General features: G+C 43.2%; 1 protein-coding gene across 1 annotated transcript; it reads right to left on the minus strand.

Moving 5' to 3' along the window:
* Nucleotides 1-1,112: 1,112 nt before the first annotated feature.
* On the minus strand, nt 1,113-19,322 carry CCT7 (chaperonin containing TCP1 subunit 7). The gene is made up of 12 exons (XM_081264159.1): nt 18,489-19,322; nt 11,560-11,713; nt 10,838-10,944; nt 9,123-9,248; nt 7,977-8,029; nt 7,444-7,615; nt 4,290-4,454; nt 3,395-3,583; nt 2,832-2,929; nt 2,380-2,512; nt 1,745-1,951; nt 1,113-1,477 (listed from the first exon to the last, which is right to left on the minus strand). Exons 1-12 carry the CDS (start codon nt 18,492-18,494, stop codon nt 1,262-1,264), a joined length of 1,626 nt encoding a protein of 541 aa, XP_081120285.1. The 5' UTR covers nt 18,495-19,322; the 3' UTR covers nt 1,113-1,261.
* Nucleotides 19,323-19,333: the final 11 nt, after the last annotated feature.

A 19,333-nucleotide genomic window follows, 5' to 3' on the forward strand; every position in this document is an offset into this window, starting at 1 on the left:
ATTCAAACAGATGGACTTGAAACAAGTCACTTCTGATTGTCAGCTTGGAGAAGCTATCTTCAAAGGCAAACCCAGCACAAAGTTCAGGAGAAGTAGCAGGAATTGTCCCCTACCAACACTGGTATGTGGCCACCTCCTTAGGAAGCTCTGAACAACCAATCAGGCTTTGATCTAGAGGATACCAAGTTGCCACCATGGCCTTGCCTTGAATTATACATCTTAACAAAATGGGCTTGCCTCACTAATTTGATTACTAGGGTCTGAAAATATTTAAAATGGGAAAAAAGAACAGGTGTTTAGGCTTCAAATGCATCTAGAATGGGCATTTAATCCAACTTTGTGAGCCAACTGTTCTTACCTTGTTGTACTTGTGAAACAGGTGAGGCTCAGAATAATAACTTATCTAAAGACTACCAAGTTGGCAGGAATACCTGCTGCCCATTCTGCTGTTGAGTCCATCTAACCACAAAAGCTGAGCCCAAATTTTTCTAAAATCACTAGTTTCAGGCAGCTGCCTTCAGTAACTCAAGGTGACAATCATTACCTCTAGCTCTAACAATTATTTAGTACAGCACTAGCTGTAGGCCAGCTATGAGGATCAGTTTGACTGAGATGACTGTTAGATCTGTCGGAGTTCCAGGAGGCTCTGTGGCAGCCTTGCCAAACTATCACTGGTCATAAGAAAACACAAGGACTCATAAAATCACTGGTGGCTGAACAAAAAATACCAAGTGGGAGCCCTCAGCTTCCTTCTCAATGGATTTAAGTCACCAGAGTTATGAGAGGATGTGACCTCTGCCAAACTTCAAGATCTTTAATAAGAGGAAACAAAAGTCTGAGCCCAGAGAACATGGAGAGGCAGACAAGGTAATACAACATCTACTCAAACCAGAGAATCCCCAAGAGCAGGGTCCAGGCTAGGGAGGGTGAAATAAGCTATCAAGAAAGAAAAGGAAGTAACTCCACACAATCTAGCCACTTCTGGAATCAACATAATCACAGCAAAACTTCAGAGAACTCCTTTTTGTATCTCTGAGTACGTACATGCAAAGCACAAATTCTGAGTTGCAATATGAGTAAAACAACTATGCCCAAATAATTTACAAGGTTAATTCCAAGTCTGAAATTTTATTTAAATAATCACTAGTGGAAACAGTGGGCCAACTACTACCACTTCCTCATAACATCAGCTAACCAAGCCAGAGAAGGCAAGCACACCTGCAGCCAGCCTGCCAGTCAGTGTGTGATGGGTGTGCACCTCTCACTGGAGGCGGCCTCGGCCCCGGCCAGCTGCTGGAGGAGCATCCACAGTGGAGCGAGGGTTCTTGATGGTCTCATCTACGGACACGATAAGGCATGCAGCTTCAGAGGCTGCTGTCAGGGCATTGATCCGCACCATAGCCGGCTCCCACACAAAGGCATCGAAGTTGTCAGCAATGTCCTCATTGTTGATGTCCACCCCATACCACATGCCCCCCTGAAAGAATAAGGAAAAGAGGAGAGGCAATATGGCACTGATCCTAAGTTTCTTACACACAGCTCCAGGCTCTCTCCCAGGACACTGTTGTTTCCATGGCAGGCAATGTGGCCTTTGCCTGAAGAGGAGGCAGTTACCCAGTCACACTAGGTTTAGTTCCAGCCCATCACTGGGGTCAAGTATGTGCACTTGAGTAATAAGCACAACACACTCATGATCTAGCCCCACCCACCCAACCCCTGGATTCTGACGAGAAGAACAACCCACCTGGGCATGCCGAGCCCGCAGCTTGTTGAGGATGTTTGTGGCATCAAAGCCAGCATTGTCACACAGCTGACGTGGGATAATCTCCAAGGCCTTGGCATATGCCCCAATCAACAGCTGCTGTTTTCCTGGAATAGTCCTTGAGTAATCCCGAAGGTACTTGGAGAGCTCCATTTCAATGGCTCCACCACCAGCCACCACTGAATCATTCTGCAGAAACCAGACCACCTCTCAATGCAAGCAGATCATGGTCCAAGCTCTAAGCTGGGCCACCTGGTAGGTCCTCTGGCCCAGAAAATGGTGTTTCCTTCCTTACCCCAAACGAAGCCCTAAAATAGCCCAGACATGGTTCCCGTCTAACACACCCCAACTCCAACCTAGTAAACCATCAAGAAACATGCAATTTGAGGACAGTGACATAATCACTGGAATACCCAACTACATCAACTCCACACTTTGCTAACAAGAACAAGAACTAGCCTTAACCTTTAAGACAACATAACCTATTTTTGAGACTAAAGCTGAGTTTTTCTATGATTTCTGGGGCCAAAGAGAGCCCACCATGCAGGTAAAGGATCACCATACAAATCCAGAGTCTGAACATGTAGGGAGATAGGGCTGTGTGAGGCGGCCAGTACCTTGATGGCCCTCCTGACAATCATGATGGCATCATGCAGGGACCGTTCTGTTTCCTCCATAAACTGCTCAGCGCCTCCACGGAGGATGAAGGTACAAGTCTTGGCCTTGGGGCAGCCAGTGAAGAAGTTATACCTATGCTCAAGATGAAATCGCACACATGTAAACTATTTCCTGCTGCCATCTTGCTGGATCTGTTCTCCCCACCAAGCCCTCTCGACATTTAGGAGCTGCTCTTCCGTTTTCATTGAGGCTACCCAATCCCAACCTTAAAGGCATTTTCTTGGGAAGATCTGTGCTAACCTTGGGGGAACCAAGATTGTGGAATCAGACTTAAAACCCAACAGGCTCTTCTCCCCACCCCTAACATTCTTCATGCCCCCAAAGGTTCCTCAAGAAAGGAACAACAGTACAAGCTGTGCCCAGAAGATGGCAAAAAGCCAGACCCACTCACCTCTCGCCTCCAATCTGGGTCTCTTCAAACACCTGGCAGTAGCCTAGCACATCTGCTGAGAGAGCATTCACACTGGTCTGGATAGAGCCTCCACAGGCCTAAAGAGCAAAGAAGGCAAAATCATCTAGCAGCAAAGGCTCCCAATGAGGCTACTCAGCTCCCTGTCACCCAGTCTCCAAGCTAGTTCCCTTACTGGACTCTGCCAAAGCAGCCCAGAGCCCTCTGTACTAGATATATCTACCCTTTTCCCCCAACCTCCAGCGGACCCTTAAACGCCTCTGAAAGCAGAAAACAAAACAGTTTAAGAAAGGAAAAACATCTGGCAGGAAGCCCACTCCCAATGAGATTGTCCAGTTAATCATAGTGCTACTGCTAGTTCTCTCATGAAAGATATTTACTTCCTGACCTGTTTGTGGTTGTTAGGCACAGAAACACTGGGAATGAAGGATCTCCTGGCAGAAAGAGTTAAAAAGACAGGGCCAACCAAATATGGTATACCAGCGGTAGCCGAAATCCCCTTGGGGCCACAAAGGCCAAAGAGCAGCCTGTGAACATTTGGTTACCATCATGGTCCTCTTCAGATCCTCCTCAGGTACACGTCCAGCACAGAACATGTCCCTATCAGCAAAGTACTGAGTGGCCACATCCCCAATGGGGAGTTTGGACAAGATGACTTTGGCTCCAGAACGATGGATCTTCTCTAACTTGTCATATAGAATGTTCCATTCAGCATCAACAATTGCCTGATAATCCTGAAAAGACCCAGAAAATGATGAGGATACATTGGCATTTAGGGTAGGCTAAAATAAAGAATGCTGCTGTATCTGGTAATTAACAGGGGTAAATAGCTACTCTTTAGTCCAAACAAATGAGGCCCTTTTAAGATACTAGGAACCATGTAATACTTTCAAACACAAAAGCAGAAATTAACCCCAGAGCAGGGAGTTACACCATAGTTGGCACAGCCAAGGTGTGAAAAATAGTTCCCCATAGAAGTCCTAACCTGCACTGAGGTGCTGCACCATGGGCTTCCCAATGATAAGACCTCCTCCTCCCCACCAAAGGCCACCCTGTACTGGGTGAAATGGTGTTTCCAGCAGCAGCATTGATAACAGCAATGACAGGAGTGCAGTGGGAGGAGGCTGACTAGGGGGAAGCAAAATATCAGGCAAGATATATAGCTAGAAAGCCTCTGTCAATGCCGCCCCCAGGGCCAGAGCACAATATTTCAACAACTCTTCTGTATCCAAATTATGCTAGGCTGAGATCACTAGGGAAGAAGCATAGAGTGAGAAAAGCAGTGTATCTGGTATTCAAATACTAATGCTTGGGGTAGGGAGAGGAAAAGGGGAATATAAGAAGCCTGAGAAGCAGTGCTAGACCTGAGACAGTCAAGACCTGAGGCCCTGGCCCAGAAAGGTACCCACTCCCACACCGCCTCCAGCTGGTAAGGCCTACCTCCACTGTGTGGACTCTGATTTCAGCATTATCTTTCTCAGCTTTCAGCTCAAGCTCAACATTTAAAAGGGCAATTGTGGGGTCATGGTACTTTTTGGGTTGCATTTCAAAGCCAGCGTAAGAGAAAGTCTTCTTGAATGCAACACCAGCCACCAGCTGAGACTCCTAGTTAGAAACAGACAGTTCAATGGTTTGGTACCAGCATAAAATAAAAAACAAACTGGGCATGGAAGCACATGCCTGTAATCCCAATGGCTAAGGAGACTGAGGCAGGAGGACGGAAAGTTCAAAGCCAGCCTCAGTAACTTAGTGAGACCCTGTCTCTACACCTCTGGGTTCAATCCCTGGTACCCTGCCCCCACCCCCCAATCAGGTTTGTACTTTGCTGGGTTAGTACTTGTCCATTTCTGTAACCCTGAAAGAGTTAACCATTTCTTTATTTCACTGCCTTCTCATTAACAAAAATTTTGGAACAACCCATTTAAAAAAAACAAAACATATTTTTAGTTATCCTTTTAGTATGAAGGAAATCATTCCGTTTGCAGAGACAAATTTAGGACTGTCTTTTAAAGCACCTGCCAATTAATAACTCTATATTCACATACAGTGTCAGGAAAGGAGCCAGGCAGTTATGTTAGGGCAGGAGCTGAGCAATGCAGCCTTCGTCTACCCCTAATTCCCTACCCACTGTGCATGCACGTGCGCGCACACACTCACACACACACAATCACTGTGTGAATGCTATAGTCTAGAAGGCAAAGACAAAAGATAATAAAAATCAGTTATCATTATGGCTCATCACATATTGATCCCTTCCAGACATGAGCTTCTACCACATTTTTCTTTTTTTTTTAAAGGGGGGGGGGGAAGAATTTTAATATTTATTTTTTAGTTTTCGGCGGACACAACATCTTTGTACGTGGTGCTGAGGATCGAACCCGGGCCGCAAGCATGCCAGGCAAGCGCGCTACCGCTTGAGCCACATCCCCAGCCCTCTACCACATTTTTCTTAACAGAACTTCCTGTGGGTTGGATTTAATAGCAGAACATAACAGAAAGCATGTTGCACTTCAGACTGACTTAGGCATTGAGACTTCGGTTCAAATCTCAATTCTCACGGAATGACCAAGTCTTTCCTCATTCCATGAAAAAGGATAATCAGTTCAATGATCTTTAGGTTCTCTGCCCATATAAGTCTATAATACTATAGCCCATCACTGAGTAGTGTACACCTCCGGTTCCTGCATCAAAACCATGGCCTCCCAAATCCATGGCCTCCAGTTCCTGCATCAAATCAAAGACCTCCTAAAGAGAGTGACACCTAAGCTGAATCATGATGGACAAACAAATTAGTCAAACAGAAAAAAGAAAGGAGTGTTTACAAGAGATGGGGGGCAGTGTTGTGGAACCAGGGAATGAACAGCCCTTTGAACTGCTGGAATGTAAAAGACAGGACAATTCCAGCTAGAGAGGAGTAGGGGGAGGTGGGCAAGGGCCAATTCAGGAATACCTTATAAGCCCCATGAAAGCCTAGCTCTTAGGCTACAGGCAATGTGGACCCAGAAGGCTTTACTCAGAGTAGTAAAGCAGGGAATTCCACCCTGTAACATGAAGAATGATTTAGGGGATGCAAGACTGGAGAAGGGTGACAATGGTTCTAATAAAAGTGATGGATAAAAGAAATAATTAGTAAATTAGTAAGTAAACAGTAATTAGTAAATCAGTAGGTAAAGAAATAATTAGTAAATTAGTCAGTAAAGTTTTCAAGGATGCCCCTAGATTTTTAGTGTAACAGAATAAACCAACTATGACAAGTATTATACAAAATACTACTGGTTTATAGAACCTGACAATTTAATTAACAGATACAGGAACATGAGGCTCAGGGGTGAAATGAGGATGAAAGATATAAATCAGAAGGTTCTCTATTAACCCTAAGTAAAGAAGCACTACCTGAATTCTGAGTTAGGTTTTATGTATAAGAGTTTACAAGGCCAGGCACAGTGGCACATGCCTGAAATCCCAACAATTTGGGAGGCTGACACAGGAAGATCTTAAGTTCAAAGGCAGCCTAAGCAACTTAGGCTTTAAGCAACTTAGCAAAACCCTACCTCCCCCAAACAAAAAGGGCTATCGATGTGGCTCAGTGGTTAAGTGCCCCTGGGTTCAATCCCTAGTATCAAAAAGAAAAAAATCACCAAGGAAGAATAATAAGCATGGCAGCCCAGAGATTAAAAAGATAAAAAGTAACATGGAGCCACTAACATCAAAGAACATTTCCCCAGACAAATAATATTGTATTAAAAAAAAAAAGTTACAGTTATGCTAATACAGTAGGCATCAGCCACATGGTGCCTTTTAAAATAAACTAGATTTAAAATTTATCTTTCCAGGTATGGTGGCCCACGTCTGTAACCCCAGCAACTTGGGAGGCTGAGGCAAGAGGACCACAAGTTCAGGGTTAGCCTGAGCAACTCAACAAGATCTTGTCTCAAAATAAAAAATAAAAAAGGCTGGGAATGTAGCTCAGTGAAGGAGTGTACCTGACCATACATAAAAAAGCAAGTTACAGTACACTATTATAAGCAATCATCTGTGTTTTAAAAACAGTATTTACAAATGTGCTTATATTTGCATATGTAATTCTAGGACACAACACACACACACACACACACACACACACACACACACACACAAAAATGGTAACAGTGCCTATATATGGGACAGGGGTGGTATATGGAACATGCACTTTTAATTTTAGGCCCCTTTACAGTTTGTTTATCCCAGTTAAATGAATAAAAGGGAAAGCTTGACCGTATCATTGGTGAGTGAAAAATGGAAAGTATCTCTTAGATTTATTAATTGGGAGGGTCATAGATAATATCTGAATTAGTCCTACCATACCCCGAACAATGATGGAAACCAAGATTCTGAAAATCAATTATTCCAGTTTTCCACTCTGCTCACAAAGCTCTGCAGAGGTTATAAAATTTATCTATATCCTGTAGTGGCAGTATGGGAGTACAGTCCAAGTCTGACTTCTGGTCCAATAAGCGTTCTCTCTCCATCTGTACTGTGTACCCCACTCCCACATGAAACTTTCAGGAGCCAAGGTGAAAGCAGGAGCCGTCTACAGAGGCCACAGCAGGCTTACCTCTAGGGCTCCACCCTGTACCTTCTTGATTCCGATCATTTTAAGCTGCAGCAAATCATCAAGCATCATCACAGCATCAACCACCATCTTAGCAAAGAAGGCTTTCTGCTGAGAGATCAGCTTGGAGCTCAGAGCCGTCATGGCACACTTTTCTAGCAGCTTCCTCTGCTCCCTGGGACACAAAGGCAGAATCTGTATCAGGTCTTGAAAACTTAATCCTTCTTACCTGATTCTACTGTGATGTGGAGGTAGTTCCCTTCCAGCCTTTAGTCTCAGCCCTCTTCAATCTCACCTTCAGTATCATTAGGACAGATGATCAGTGACAGAGGGCGGCTGTAGTCAAAGACCTCCCATGTGAAAACCTTTTAAACTACGATCTATAGCTTCTTTTTTTGCCGTGCTGGCTGGGGCACAGCCAAAGTTCTAACAAGAGCCAAAGTGCCTCAGGCCCATATAGGGATTTGCCAAGTGCTTCCCTGCATCCAATTTGGCGACAGAAGTCAAGGTTCTGACAAAGCCCACTGCAAACTTACACTTTATCTTGCTTCTTCACAGTCACAGCAATCTCTTTGATCTTGTTAACTGCCTGCCAAGAACAGAAGTTGAGTGAGTTTCTTATGTTACAAACTGGTAAAGTGGACAATTTCTCGTTAGTGCCTTGTCTGTTTACTCCAAACCTTAAGCATTTCTACTCTACAGCTCAAACAACATTCCTAGGTCCTATAACTGCCTATGAATATGTAAAACTCTGTAAGTTTAGAAAATTCTGAAAGTGTAGAGTAAGTAGAAGAATCATCAGGGTACTCCCAGGATTCAGCTCTGGATCAGGTAATATATTTAAAACAAGTAAGTGAAGGGTTAGGGATACAGCTCAGTTGTAGAACACTTGCCTAGCATGTCCAAAGCTTTGGGTTTGATCATCAGCACCACAAAACAAAACAAAAGAACACAACTGAATGAAAACAAGTCATGACACTAGATTAGGACAAAACCTCTGGCTTACTAAAAACACCTCTGACTTCTAGCACTTTATTAGTTGTAGCCCTAAGTAACTTAGTGAAACCCTGTCTCGTAATAAAAAATAAAAAAGGGATAGAGATGGGGCTCATTGGTCAAGCACCCCTGAGTTCAATCCCCACCCCCCAAATACAATGTGTATACACACACATATATATATTTTTACGCATGTGTATAGATACGTGTGTATATGTACTTTATCTTTGCCAAAGCACTCCTCATATATAATCTCATTTTAATGTCACCACCAAACCTTCTCCCCTTGCTGATGACAGCAAAGGAAGAAAGTAAAGCCTAGCAAGATTAAGTATCTTGTCCTAGGTCACAAAATAGTTAGGTCTTAAGATGAGCTAGAAGTACTTGATAGAAATAAGGTTGGGGATGTAGCTCAGTGGTAGCGTGCTCACCCATCATAGCAAGACAAAAAAAAAAAAAAAAAAAAAGGCTGTCATTTACTGAGACTATATCTATATCATAATCTACCAGGCTGACTCCAACCAGAGGTTTAATCTATCTCATCAAACAGCTACTGGAAGTTCCTAGAAAGAAGTCAGGAAATGCCCAAATAACCCTATTCTTGCAGTCACTCCAGTTAAATTATTATCCTAAGAGGAATGTGAAGATGCCCAAGTACAAGGTCAGGTGAACCAATGATCCCGTACCAACTGAGTGGCCGTTCGGAAAGCTCGGATGATGATCTGGGGGTGCAAACCTTCCTCCACATACGGTTTCACTTGCTTCAGAAACTCTGCAGCCAGTAGGGTCACTGAAGTGGTACCATCACCAACCTGGAAAAGAATGACAGGAAACACACATTCTCTGATGTTCAGGAAGCACCTTGAAACTCCATTTTCAGGCAACCTACACATTTAAACTGGACATTATTTAAATAGGTGTCAAGCTTTTTTTCTGTAAACACAGGTTTTTGCAACAAAAAGAACATGATAGTAGTTCTAACTACTTATCAATTGGTTCTGGACTACAAAAATTAATTCCCAGATAACCCCATTCTCCAAAGAGGGTTGATTTAGGTAATCAATTTTCTGTGGGGCTGGAGTCGTGTTTCAGTGGTGGAGCACTTGCCTAGCATGTGTGAGGCATTGGGTTTGATCCTTAGCACCACATAAAAAATAAAAAAATAAAGGTATTGTGTTCATCCACAACTAAAAAAATTATATAAAAAATTTTTCTCAGTATATGAAACCACATACATGAATTAACTGAGAACATATTAACTGTAGTCAAGGCATTGTGATAGTCCCTTTCTGGACAGAAAGGCATAATTTCCTTGTAGATAATCCAATATTCACTTTTAACTTTAAACCATACTGTTTTATAAGCTACTGGGTCCTAACAAACCTTTACACTTCAGGACATATCTGGAATATACATATTCCACAGTATTCTAAAACATAATCCCATCTCTTTCAGTGTTTATCATCAAGACTCCAGTGTTAGAACTGATTTAGGAAAGACAGGATAATGCTACAGAACTGTATACGTAAAATGGCTAAAAGGATAAATTTTGTTATATTTTACTATCATTAAAAAAGGTACACCAAGGGCTGGAGATACAGCTCAGTTGGTAGAGTACTTGCCTTGCATGCACAAGGTTCTGGGTTCAATCCCCAGTGACACACACACACACACACACACACACACACACACACAGGCACACCAGAAAGAGTTTCCAGCCCCATTTTGTAGGTAACTAAAAGATGAGAAGTGAAACTATCTACTTAGTAATTCATGTGATAACAGTACATGGGCCTGCTCCTAAGAGCTTAGACTTAGTCTTTAGGATCGCATACCTAAAGATCATTGCCATTGACAATGTGTTAACAGATATGAAAGCTACATGCAATAGAATAGTATGAATTCTTTTTTCTTTGGTACTGTGGACTGAACCCAAAGGTGCTTAATCACTAAGCCATATCCCGGTCCTTTTTTATATTTTATTCAGACACAGGGTCTCACTGAGATGCTTAGGGCCTTGCTAAACTGCAGAGGCTGGCTTTGAACTCAAAATCCTCCTGTCTCAGTCTCCCAAACCACTGAGATTATAGACATGCACCACCCCGCTCCTGGATATAATAGTATAAATTCTTTTCTTAGTTATAGATGGCCACAATACCTTTATTTATTTTATGTGATGCTGAGGATCAAATCCAGTGCCTCACACATGCTAGGTGGGTGCTTTGCCACTGAGCCAAAACCTCAGCCCTAGTATAAATTCTCAAAAGATTATTTTTGTAAGCATATATTATAAAAGTATAATTTTAGACATAAAACTAAAAAATTATAAGAGATAAAAGGAAGGTAGCAAGCAGGTATGAGTTTCAATCTCCACTTAAAAACATATGATTAATTTTCCTACCTCAGCATCTTGGGACTTGGCAATGTCCACTAAAGTCTTTGCTGCAGGATGGACAACATCAAGAAGTTTCAGAATAGTGGCCCCATCATTAGAAATCGTTGCTTTGCCTTAAGAGAAACAAACAAAAACTTAAAGCCCCTTTCCTAAATTCTGTCTTCTATTTGGACCTGGGGTCCATGTACACTTTGTCTTGGGATGAGGAAGAGGGGATCACAGTAGGAATTAAGGGAAAGATATCTATATCATCTTTTATGTAATTAGCTCTGTGCACAAATTTTTATGGACCACAGGTTCCCAATTTTCTTTCAACAGCAATCAATACAGATCAATTTGATGTAGAAAAATATTTTAAACGAGAAGATACACAGTGGATACCCTAGTATTCTGCATGTCAATTAACACACTAAAACATAAAGAGAATTTTCTCCTTGTCTTGACATGATACAGTGGGAGTGATCACTGAGAACTCCAATTGGTTTATTTCAGTTTTCTAGGTCACGTCTTCCTACAAGGCAATGGCTTTTGAGACCAGGTTCTCCCATATATTCCTACAAGTGTTCAAAAATCAGGACAATGTGTGAAGTGGAACTGCTTTAATCTGAGCAATCCCTTAGAGATCTTATAAGCAGTGGGATTTTTGGTGCCAACCTGTACTAGTTCCAAATACCACCCAAGCCCCTCCTCTCCTGCAAAATAGGCCTTGAGGAACCCAGTAGACTTACCTCGGCCGTCCACAATAAGTTTGTCCATGCCACGAGGACCCAGGGTAGTTCTTACAGCCTCGGCGACCACCTGGCAGGCACTAATATTGCTCACAAGCTGAGGGATGCCTTGGGAGCTATCAGTACCCTCTTTCAACAGGATAACTGGTGTGGGCTAGGAAAGAAAGAACAATTACCTGCTTTTAATAATCATTTATTATAACGAAACTCAAGAGGGGAGGGGTCAGGAAAAATGCTCCCAACTCCTTCATACAATTATCTGAAGGCCTTTCTAAACCACATTCCCCAACCATTTACCTCCAGAGGCATTGTCAGGCATGCAAGGCAGGAAAATGGTTTGAGGAGCACTGACCTAGACTAGAAGAACAAATCACATGTTCTAAAGTGCCCAGTTGAATGAGCATGGCCTTTTCAACTTCTGACCTTATTATTTCTTGTGCTAAGGATTAGATCACAGAACAAGAGGAAGAAGGAGGCCCTGGTCAGGATTCAACCCCAAAGCAAAACATCCACTGGTCTGTTACAGTTCAATCTTAAAGAAACAGATGGGGCACCTGTGCAGTATGCAAGGCACAGACAGCTTGAGGTGTATCCTAGAGAGGCACAGGGCTTTACCAGCTGGAGTGAGTGTAGAAGACAGAGAAACAGCACCTTTGTCTTGCTTCATAAAATGACAACACATCTAATTCACACAGCAATGTTTCCATCTTATGCTGGCTCCGTAAAGCTTCCATGTGACTAATTTCCAAGAAGGTGCCCCAGAAGTTTATTTCTTCCTTTGTCACACTGGACTCAAAAGGGCCACTATCCCTTTAAGGGCTTCATTTGAAGATCTGCTTTAGAAACTCTGGGAAGACAGAGAGCTTGGTCTTCCCCCCAACCCCTAACAGACACACCAGTACTAGGGATTGAATCTAGGGGATCTCTACCTTTGAGGTACACCCCAAGCCCTTTATTATTTTATATTGAGACAGAGTCTGGCTAAGTTGCTGAAGCTGGCCTTGAACTTGCAATCCTCCTGCCACAGCCTCTTGAGTTGCTGGGATTACAGGTGTGTACCACCATGCCTGGCATACTGCTTTTTCTAATTCTTAAAAAGTTTATTTTATTGGTTCTTTTTAGTTATCTATAACAGTATAATCCATTTTTTTAAATTATTTTATTGTTGGTTGTTCAAAACATTACATAGTTCTTATTATACCATATTTCACAGATTGATTCAAGTGGGTTATGAACTCCCATTTTTACCCCGTATACAGATTGCTGTGTCACATCAGTTACATTTCCATTGATTTACAAATTGCCTTTCTAGTGACTGATGTATTCTGCTGTCTATCCCATTCTCCACTGTCCCCTCACCCCTCCCCTCCCCTCCCCTCCCCTACTCTCTCTCCATCCCCTCTACTATAAATCGTTTCTTCCACTTATATAATTTTTCTCCTACTCCTCCTTTCCTCTTATATGTAATTGTGTATAACCCTGAGGCTCACCTTCCAGTTCCATGCAATTTCCCTTAACTCTCACTTTCCCTCCCGCCTATCATCCCTGTTTAATGTTATACTTCTTCTCCAGCTCTTCGTCTCTACCCTGTCCTTGGTTACTCCCCTTATATCAAAGAAGACATTTGACATTTGTTTTTTAAGGATTGGCTAGCTTCACTTAGCATAATCTGCTCTAATGCCATCCATTTCCCTCCAAATTCTATGATTTTGTCATTTCTTATTGCAGAGTAATACTCCATTGTGTATAAATGCCACATTTTTTTAATCCATTCATCTATTGAAGGGCTTCTAGGTTGGTTCCACAATCTTGCTATCGTGAATTGTGCTGCTATGAACATCGATATAGCAGTGTCCCTGTAGCATGCTCTTGTTAGGTCTTTAGGGAATAGACCGAGGAGGGGAATAGCTGGGTCAAATGGTGGTTCCATTCCCAACTTTCCAAGAAATCTCCATACTGCTTTCCAAATTGGCTGCACCATTTTGCAGTCCCACCAACAACAGTATAATCCATTTTGATAAAATTATACAAGCACAGAATATATCTTACCATACCACTTTTTCTTAAAGGGACTACTTAGATCTTTTATCCAGTGGCAAGTAGCACAGACAATGGCTAGCGAACCAGAGTTTGCATCCAAGCCCAAGCCTTTAGAGATGAGTTGTGAATCAGATCTAGTATTCTGGGTGTTGGGCCAATTTTTCAAGTGAATCAGAACTATTTCAACACGTTTTACTGCCTATTATAATTGTCAACTAGCAATGATTTTAATTTCTTTCTTTTCTTTTCCCCCTGTAGTACCGAGTATTGAACCCAGGATGCTCTACCACTGATCTACATCCCCAGCCCTCTGTATTTTAAGACAAGGTCTCACTAAGTTGCTGAGGCTGGATTCAACCTTGCCATCTCCTGCCTCAGCCTCCTTAGTCTTATATTTATTTCTTACTGTAACATGAAATAAAATGTTTACAGGCCATCCACCCCTAGGGTGCTAACCCTACCTCAGGTACTGAGCAAGGGAAGGAAAAAAAAAAAAAAGTATAGGTTGCCTCAGCCTTACAATAAGGAGTAAAGAATTCATATTCCAGAAACAGTCTATCGATCCATGAGCCTGGTTCCATATGAACTAGGCAATTCTTTAAAATGCTCAACTTCTTGGCTCAGCGGGAATGAACAATAGGAAGACTAAAATAAAGATGAACAGGTAGGCAGGAAGCAGATCTCACACACCTGAGGCTAGCTATGGCAAGAAGTTCAGATGTTATTCCTACAGAAAAGGCAAGCCCAGAAAAAATTTTTAGCAGTGGATTGGTGTCACAAAGTGGGGATGGGCCATAATCCCAGTGACTCTTATCTTAAAATTAAAAAGGGCTCTATTGTAGCACAATGCTGACTACCCCCAACTCAATTCTCAGTACCACAAAACAAAACAAAAACTACCATAGAAAACATATAAAAGGCAAGATATAATATGTAAATGTATAAAAGGGATGGAAAGATGTCCAACAGACTGTAAGGAATAAAAGAATAGGAGTATTTGGGGGCTAGGTTTATAGCTCAGCGGTAGAGTTCTGGCCTCACACCTGAGGCACTGGGTTCAATTCTCAGCAGGACACAAATAAATAAATGTCTTGTGTTCAAAATATATATATATATATATATATATGTCAAATAAGCACACATTTCAGGTGTGGGTACACATGCAAGATACAGCCCATGAACTGGTACAGGGTAGGCAAGTGCTTTACCACTAAAAACACCCTCCAGTCCTCCCTGATAAGCATTTTGCTTGTCAGAAAACCCCCTGTATCTGGGACCTGGGATGAGGATATAGGGAAAAACTCCTTCCTTTTCCTGGATGGCCCAGGTCTGGTAGCAAGAACGGCTTCTCTATACTCCCAGTCCTTCAGCAGACCTAGTCCCTGGCACCTTCTGAAATGGGCAGATGTGTCTTCTGTAAGGTACCACCTTCTCCCAGTCCTGCTAAGTCATTCCTTAGGAATGCCTAAAGTTTTCTCTGGTTCACCCCAGCCTTGGAATCTTCTGCTTTAAATTAAAACCAACCTAAGTCAAATCCATTTAGCACCTTCAATGGGTTCTTTGTCTCTTTGACAGGCTACTTTATCTGATGCTTTTATAGATGTTTTCTCAACTCCACATCCAACTTGTACCCTTATCTACAACAGTCACCCTACCATTTTCTACCAAAACCACTTTCCTACCACGAGACCAAATTCCTAAGAGCCTCAATTCTTCCACGAATTTTCTCTAGAGCAGTAAATGGGACAATTGGAAGAGAGGAATCTCCTTTCTCTTCATTCCCCCTTGCTCACAACTTATATATCACCATGCATCTTAAATAAGTATGAGTTTCCCAAAGGTAAGGAACACAGTATCCTAACCTTACAGGGCCAAGATCTGGCCACAGATGAAACAATATGCATCAGCTTTTCAAGCTGAAAATTCAACTGTTATGTGAATGTGCTTGATGTAAGATAGCAATGGCTTCTTAACTTTTTTTTGGAAATAAAATGGCACTAAATTTACTGAGAATTCTTAAGTACAAAGCAAGGATCAAGAAGAAGCTCATCACAGATTCCAAGTTACCTATCCTTGTAGGCCATACAGAAATAGTAGGCTGAAGAGAAGAGATCCTAAAGGGAGGGAAGGGTGGCAGAATTGGAGTGAGCCAAGCCAGGCCAAGCAGGGTGGGTCATTTTCTATCAGTTCCCCAGCAGCAGATTCTGCTATGGAGAGCATAAGTTACTTTCAATGTCACTCATTTTTAAAAATTTTTTTTGTAGTTGTAGATGGACAGCATGTCTTTATTTTGTTTATTTTTATAGGGTGCTGAGGATTGAACCCAGTGCCTCACATGTGGAAAGCAAGTGCTCTGCCACTGAGCTACAGTCCAGCTCCTCAATGTCAAGTATTTTTATTCCTCCAGTACTCTGACAAGGGAATCACGAAAGGCTGGAATTTTAGCTTAATGATCTTCCTCTTCATCCTCCTTAAAAATGTTTATTAAACATTAAGCTTGATGTTCTATAAAACAAAGCACGCAGAGCTCAATACCACAAAGGCAGGGACATACACTCTGTTCAAACTGTCTCAAAGTCACAGAACTTAGGTTTCAGGAGCTGAGCTTGGTGGCACACACCTGAATCCCAACTACTCAGGAGGCTAAGGCAGAAAGACCTCCAGTTTGAGGTCAGCCTGGGCAACTCAGTGAATGCTGTCTCAAAAATAACAAAGCCAAAGCGGGAGAGGGGTTAAAGCTTCAGGGGACTCTTTTACCTCTCTTTCCATCACAGGCTTCTAGAACATCAGAGACAAATTTTATGCCAGCATAGAGGACTCCTAGTGGTAGAAGTTTCACATTCCAAAAGGAGGTGAGACATCCAAGAAGTAAACAGTCAATCTGACACAGCAGAAGAATCAATTCAAGTGAAACTCAAATGCGGTAGTTTGTAGCCCTTTGGTAAGGGGTTTTATCACAGCACAGGAGGACTGTGGTTCTGATCATCAGTTCTTTAAAAGCCAACCAAAGCTCTCATAGAAACTTTGGCAGCAGGAAGTAATATAGGGAGGAAAGGAAGCAACTGCTTAGTTAACATCTGCTAAGTGTTTACTACATGCCAGGCACTTTACATGTTTTATTTCATTTAATTCTGTGCACCCTAGAGCAGATTATGCTTAGTGAAGCTAGCCAATCCCTAAAAAACAAATACCAAATGTCTTCTTTGATATAATGAGAGCAACTATGAACAGAGTAGGGAGGAAGAGCAGAAAGAAAAGATTAACTTTAAACAGAGACATGAGATGGGAGGGAAAGAGAGAGAAAAGGGAAATTGCATGGAAATGAAGGGAGACCCTCATTGCTATACAAAATCACATATAAGAGGTTGTGAGGGGAATGGGAAAATAAACAAGGAGAGAAATGAATTACAGTAGATGGGGTAGAGAGAGAAGATGTGAGGGAAGGGGAGGGGGGATAGTAGGGGATAGGAAAGGTAGCAGAATACAACAATTACTAATAGGGCATTATGTAAAATTGTGGATGTGTAACCAATGTGATTCTGCAATCTGCATTTGGGGTAAAATTGGGAGTTCATAACCCACTTCAATCTAATGTATGAAATATGATATGTCAAGAGCTTTGTAATGTTGTGAACCAATAAAAAAAATAAAGATCAAAAAAAAATTCTGTGCACCAATATTCTATTGCTATTCCCTCTAAGAGACTGAAAGCCAGAAATTAAATATACTCTCAAAATCACACAGCTGAACCGTGGCAGAGCTAAGTTATACACATAGGACTCTAATGTAGTTCCAGAGACCTTATTTTCAAACATTGCACTATGTGTGCTATCTCTACAAAGAGCAAGACATCTTCAAGAACAAATAATGAAAAAAACTTAAAATTAATAAAGAGAATAGTAATGATGAAGACTGGAAAATGAATGAGCCAAGGAAGGATACAAGGTATTGCCATCACCTGCTCAGAAGCTAAGTTAGCCCTCTCAGAAGCAACCTAGATTATACCACTACACCACCAACGCTCGAGACACAGGGAAGGTATCTGAAACTCTGAGAGGGAGAAATGGGGAGCCGTGTTGCAGAGCTACAGGGAAACCTTTGGGACACTCCAACATTCATAACGCAGCAATGTGCGCAAGCGCGGGCACACACATCCACTTCTAAGAAAACTAGACAGAGTTTGGTCGCCAACTAGAAAATCTTGTCTAATGTCACCGGAAACAGAGTGCAGGTCGTCCCACCTCCGCTACTGTATCCCCCTCTGCCTTGCCCATTTTCCCAGCTGAAAGGCTGCATCCCCAGTAATCCTCTGGGCCTGGTACATTCAGTAAGCATTAATATGTACCAATTTGGTGACTGCGCGAGTAAATGAATGAATTTAAGTATGAGTGGAGTAATGTTTTCATATATGCAACAGCCGAAGAGCTGCGGGTCGCTGGGCGCGGCCCAACAAAAGATTCCCAACGCTGCCTGTGTCCGTTCTAAAAACACACTCTTTCAATCCAGCAATCTCCCAGGGCAGCCCGGGCTTTCAAGCCTAGTTGCGGGCCGCGTATGCACGCCCGACCCACACTCGTTTCACACAGGTCCCTACTGTGGGGAGCCTCGAGAAGGGGTTCCCAACGTGGCTTCACGGTCCCGAAGCACCCTGGGATCTGTAGTCCCCGACCCTACCAGAACCCTGAGCCCCACAGAACGCAAGCCAACCGCTCCAGCTCCATGCCCGAATCGACTCAGGCCGCGGCCAGCCGGAGTCGCCCGCAGGCAGGGCGCCAAGATGAGGTCCGAGGCGAGTCTGGAAAAGATCCTACAAGGCTTCCCCGGCTGAGCGGCGACAGCCACCGACCAGATGGCAGCGGATGGCGATGGATGCTCGAGACACCACTCACCATCATTTTGGAAGCTTGTTCAGTGGCCCGCTAGTCCTCTGTTCTCGCTGTCGGGCCGCCCAGCAAGCCCACAATGCCCTGCGCCGGAGAAGTCCCCAGAAGCTTAGCCAAGCCGTTGAGCCGGTAAAGGAAGAGGATGGGCCACTTCCGCCACTCTATGGTTTGCTACCACCGAGTCGGTGTGGCTAGAAGTTCCTGAGGCTGAGTTTCTGGGTTGCTCTAGTTAGAGGCGTTACTTCAGGGGTCGCTGGACTTCGAAAATGCTTCTTTTAGAGGATGTAAGATCCTTTATAGACCTGTGTCACCCACTAACATTGGTTTCACTCCCCTCCGTTCCCGGACGCCAGGACAAGGAATGAAATAAACGCAAACATCTATTGAACGCCGACTGTGTGTGCTAATGTGAAAGATCACGTATCGCGTTGATACTATTATTGTGCCCACTTTACAGACGAGGACAGGTCGAGAAAAGTGTCCACAATCACAAATGCACAGCAAGTGGGAGCGAAGCGGGCATAAGAAACTAGCCTCGATGTCCGGAGTCTGGCTCCGCGCTGGCCAGCGCCTCCTCGCGGGTGGGATGCGTCAAGTCGCGGCTCCAACTCTTATCGACAGTGAGCCCGCAAGCGATGGTGTAACTGCGCGAAGGACTAGCTAGACAATTGCTTTCCCGAGAAGGGGAGGAGGAGGAGGAGGAAAACACAGATAGGGAAAGGCAAATCGTCCAGCGAAGCATCAATGATGAGGGTCCGGCTGAGACCACAAAAGCCTACGGCCAGAACTTTCAGCAACTGAAGAGATCCTTGCGAGCCACCCACCAGTTCCCCATCCTCCTCGCCCCGCCT

Source organism: Spermophilus citellus, assembly GCF_964194105.1.
Source record: "Spermophilus citellus genome assembly, chromosome: 13".
In the NCBI taxonomy this organism is placed as follows: Eukaryota; Metazoa; Chordata; class Mammalia; order Rodentia; family Sciuridae; genus Spermophilus; species Spermophilus citellus.

Coding starts and splice junctions, on each gene's coding strand:
- CCT7 (XM_081264159.1), bottom strand. Junction 7,616..7,976: donor GTGAAGAAGCAAGATAAAGT/GTAAGTTTGCAG, acceptor TTTGTGTCCCAG/GGAGCAGAGGAAGCTGCTAG. Junction 3,584..4,289: donor TCAGAGTCCACACAGTGGAG/GTAGGCCTTACC, acceptor GGGTCTTTTCAG/GATTATCAGGCAATTGTTGA.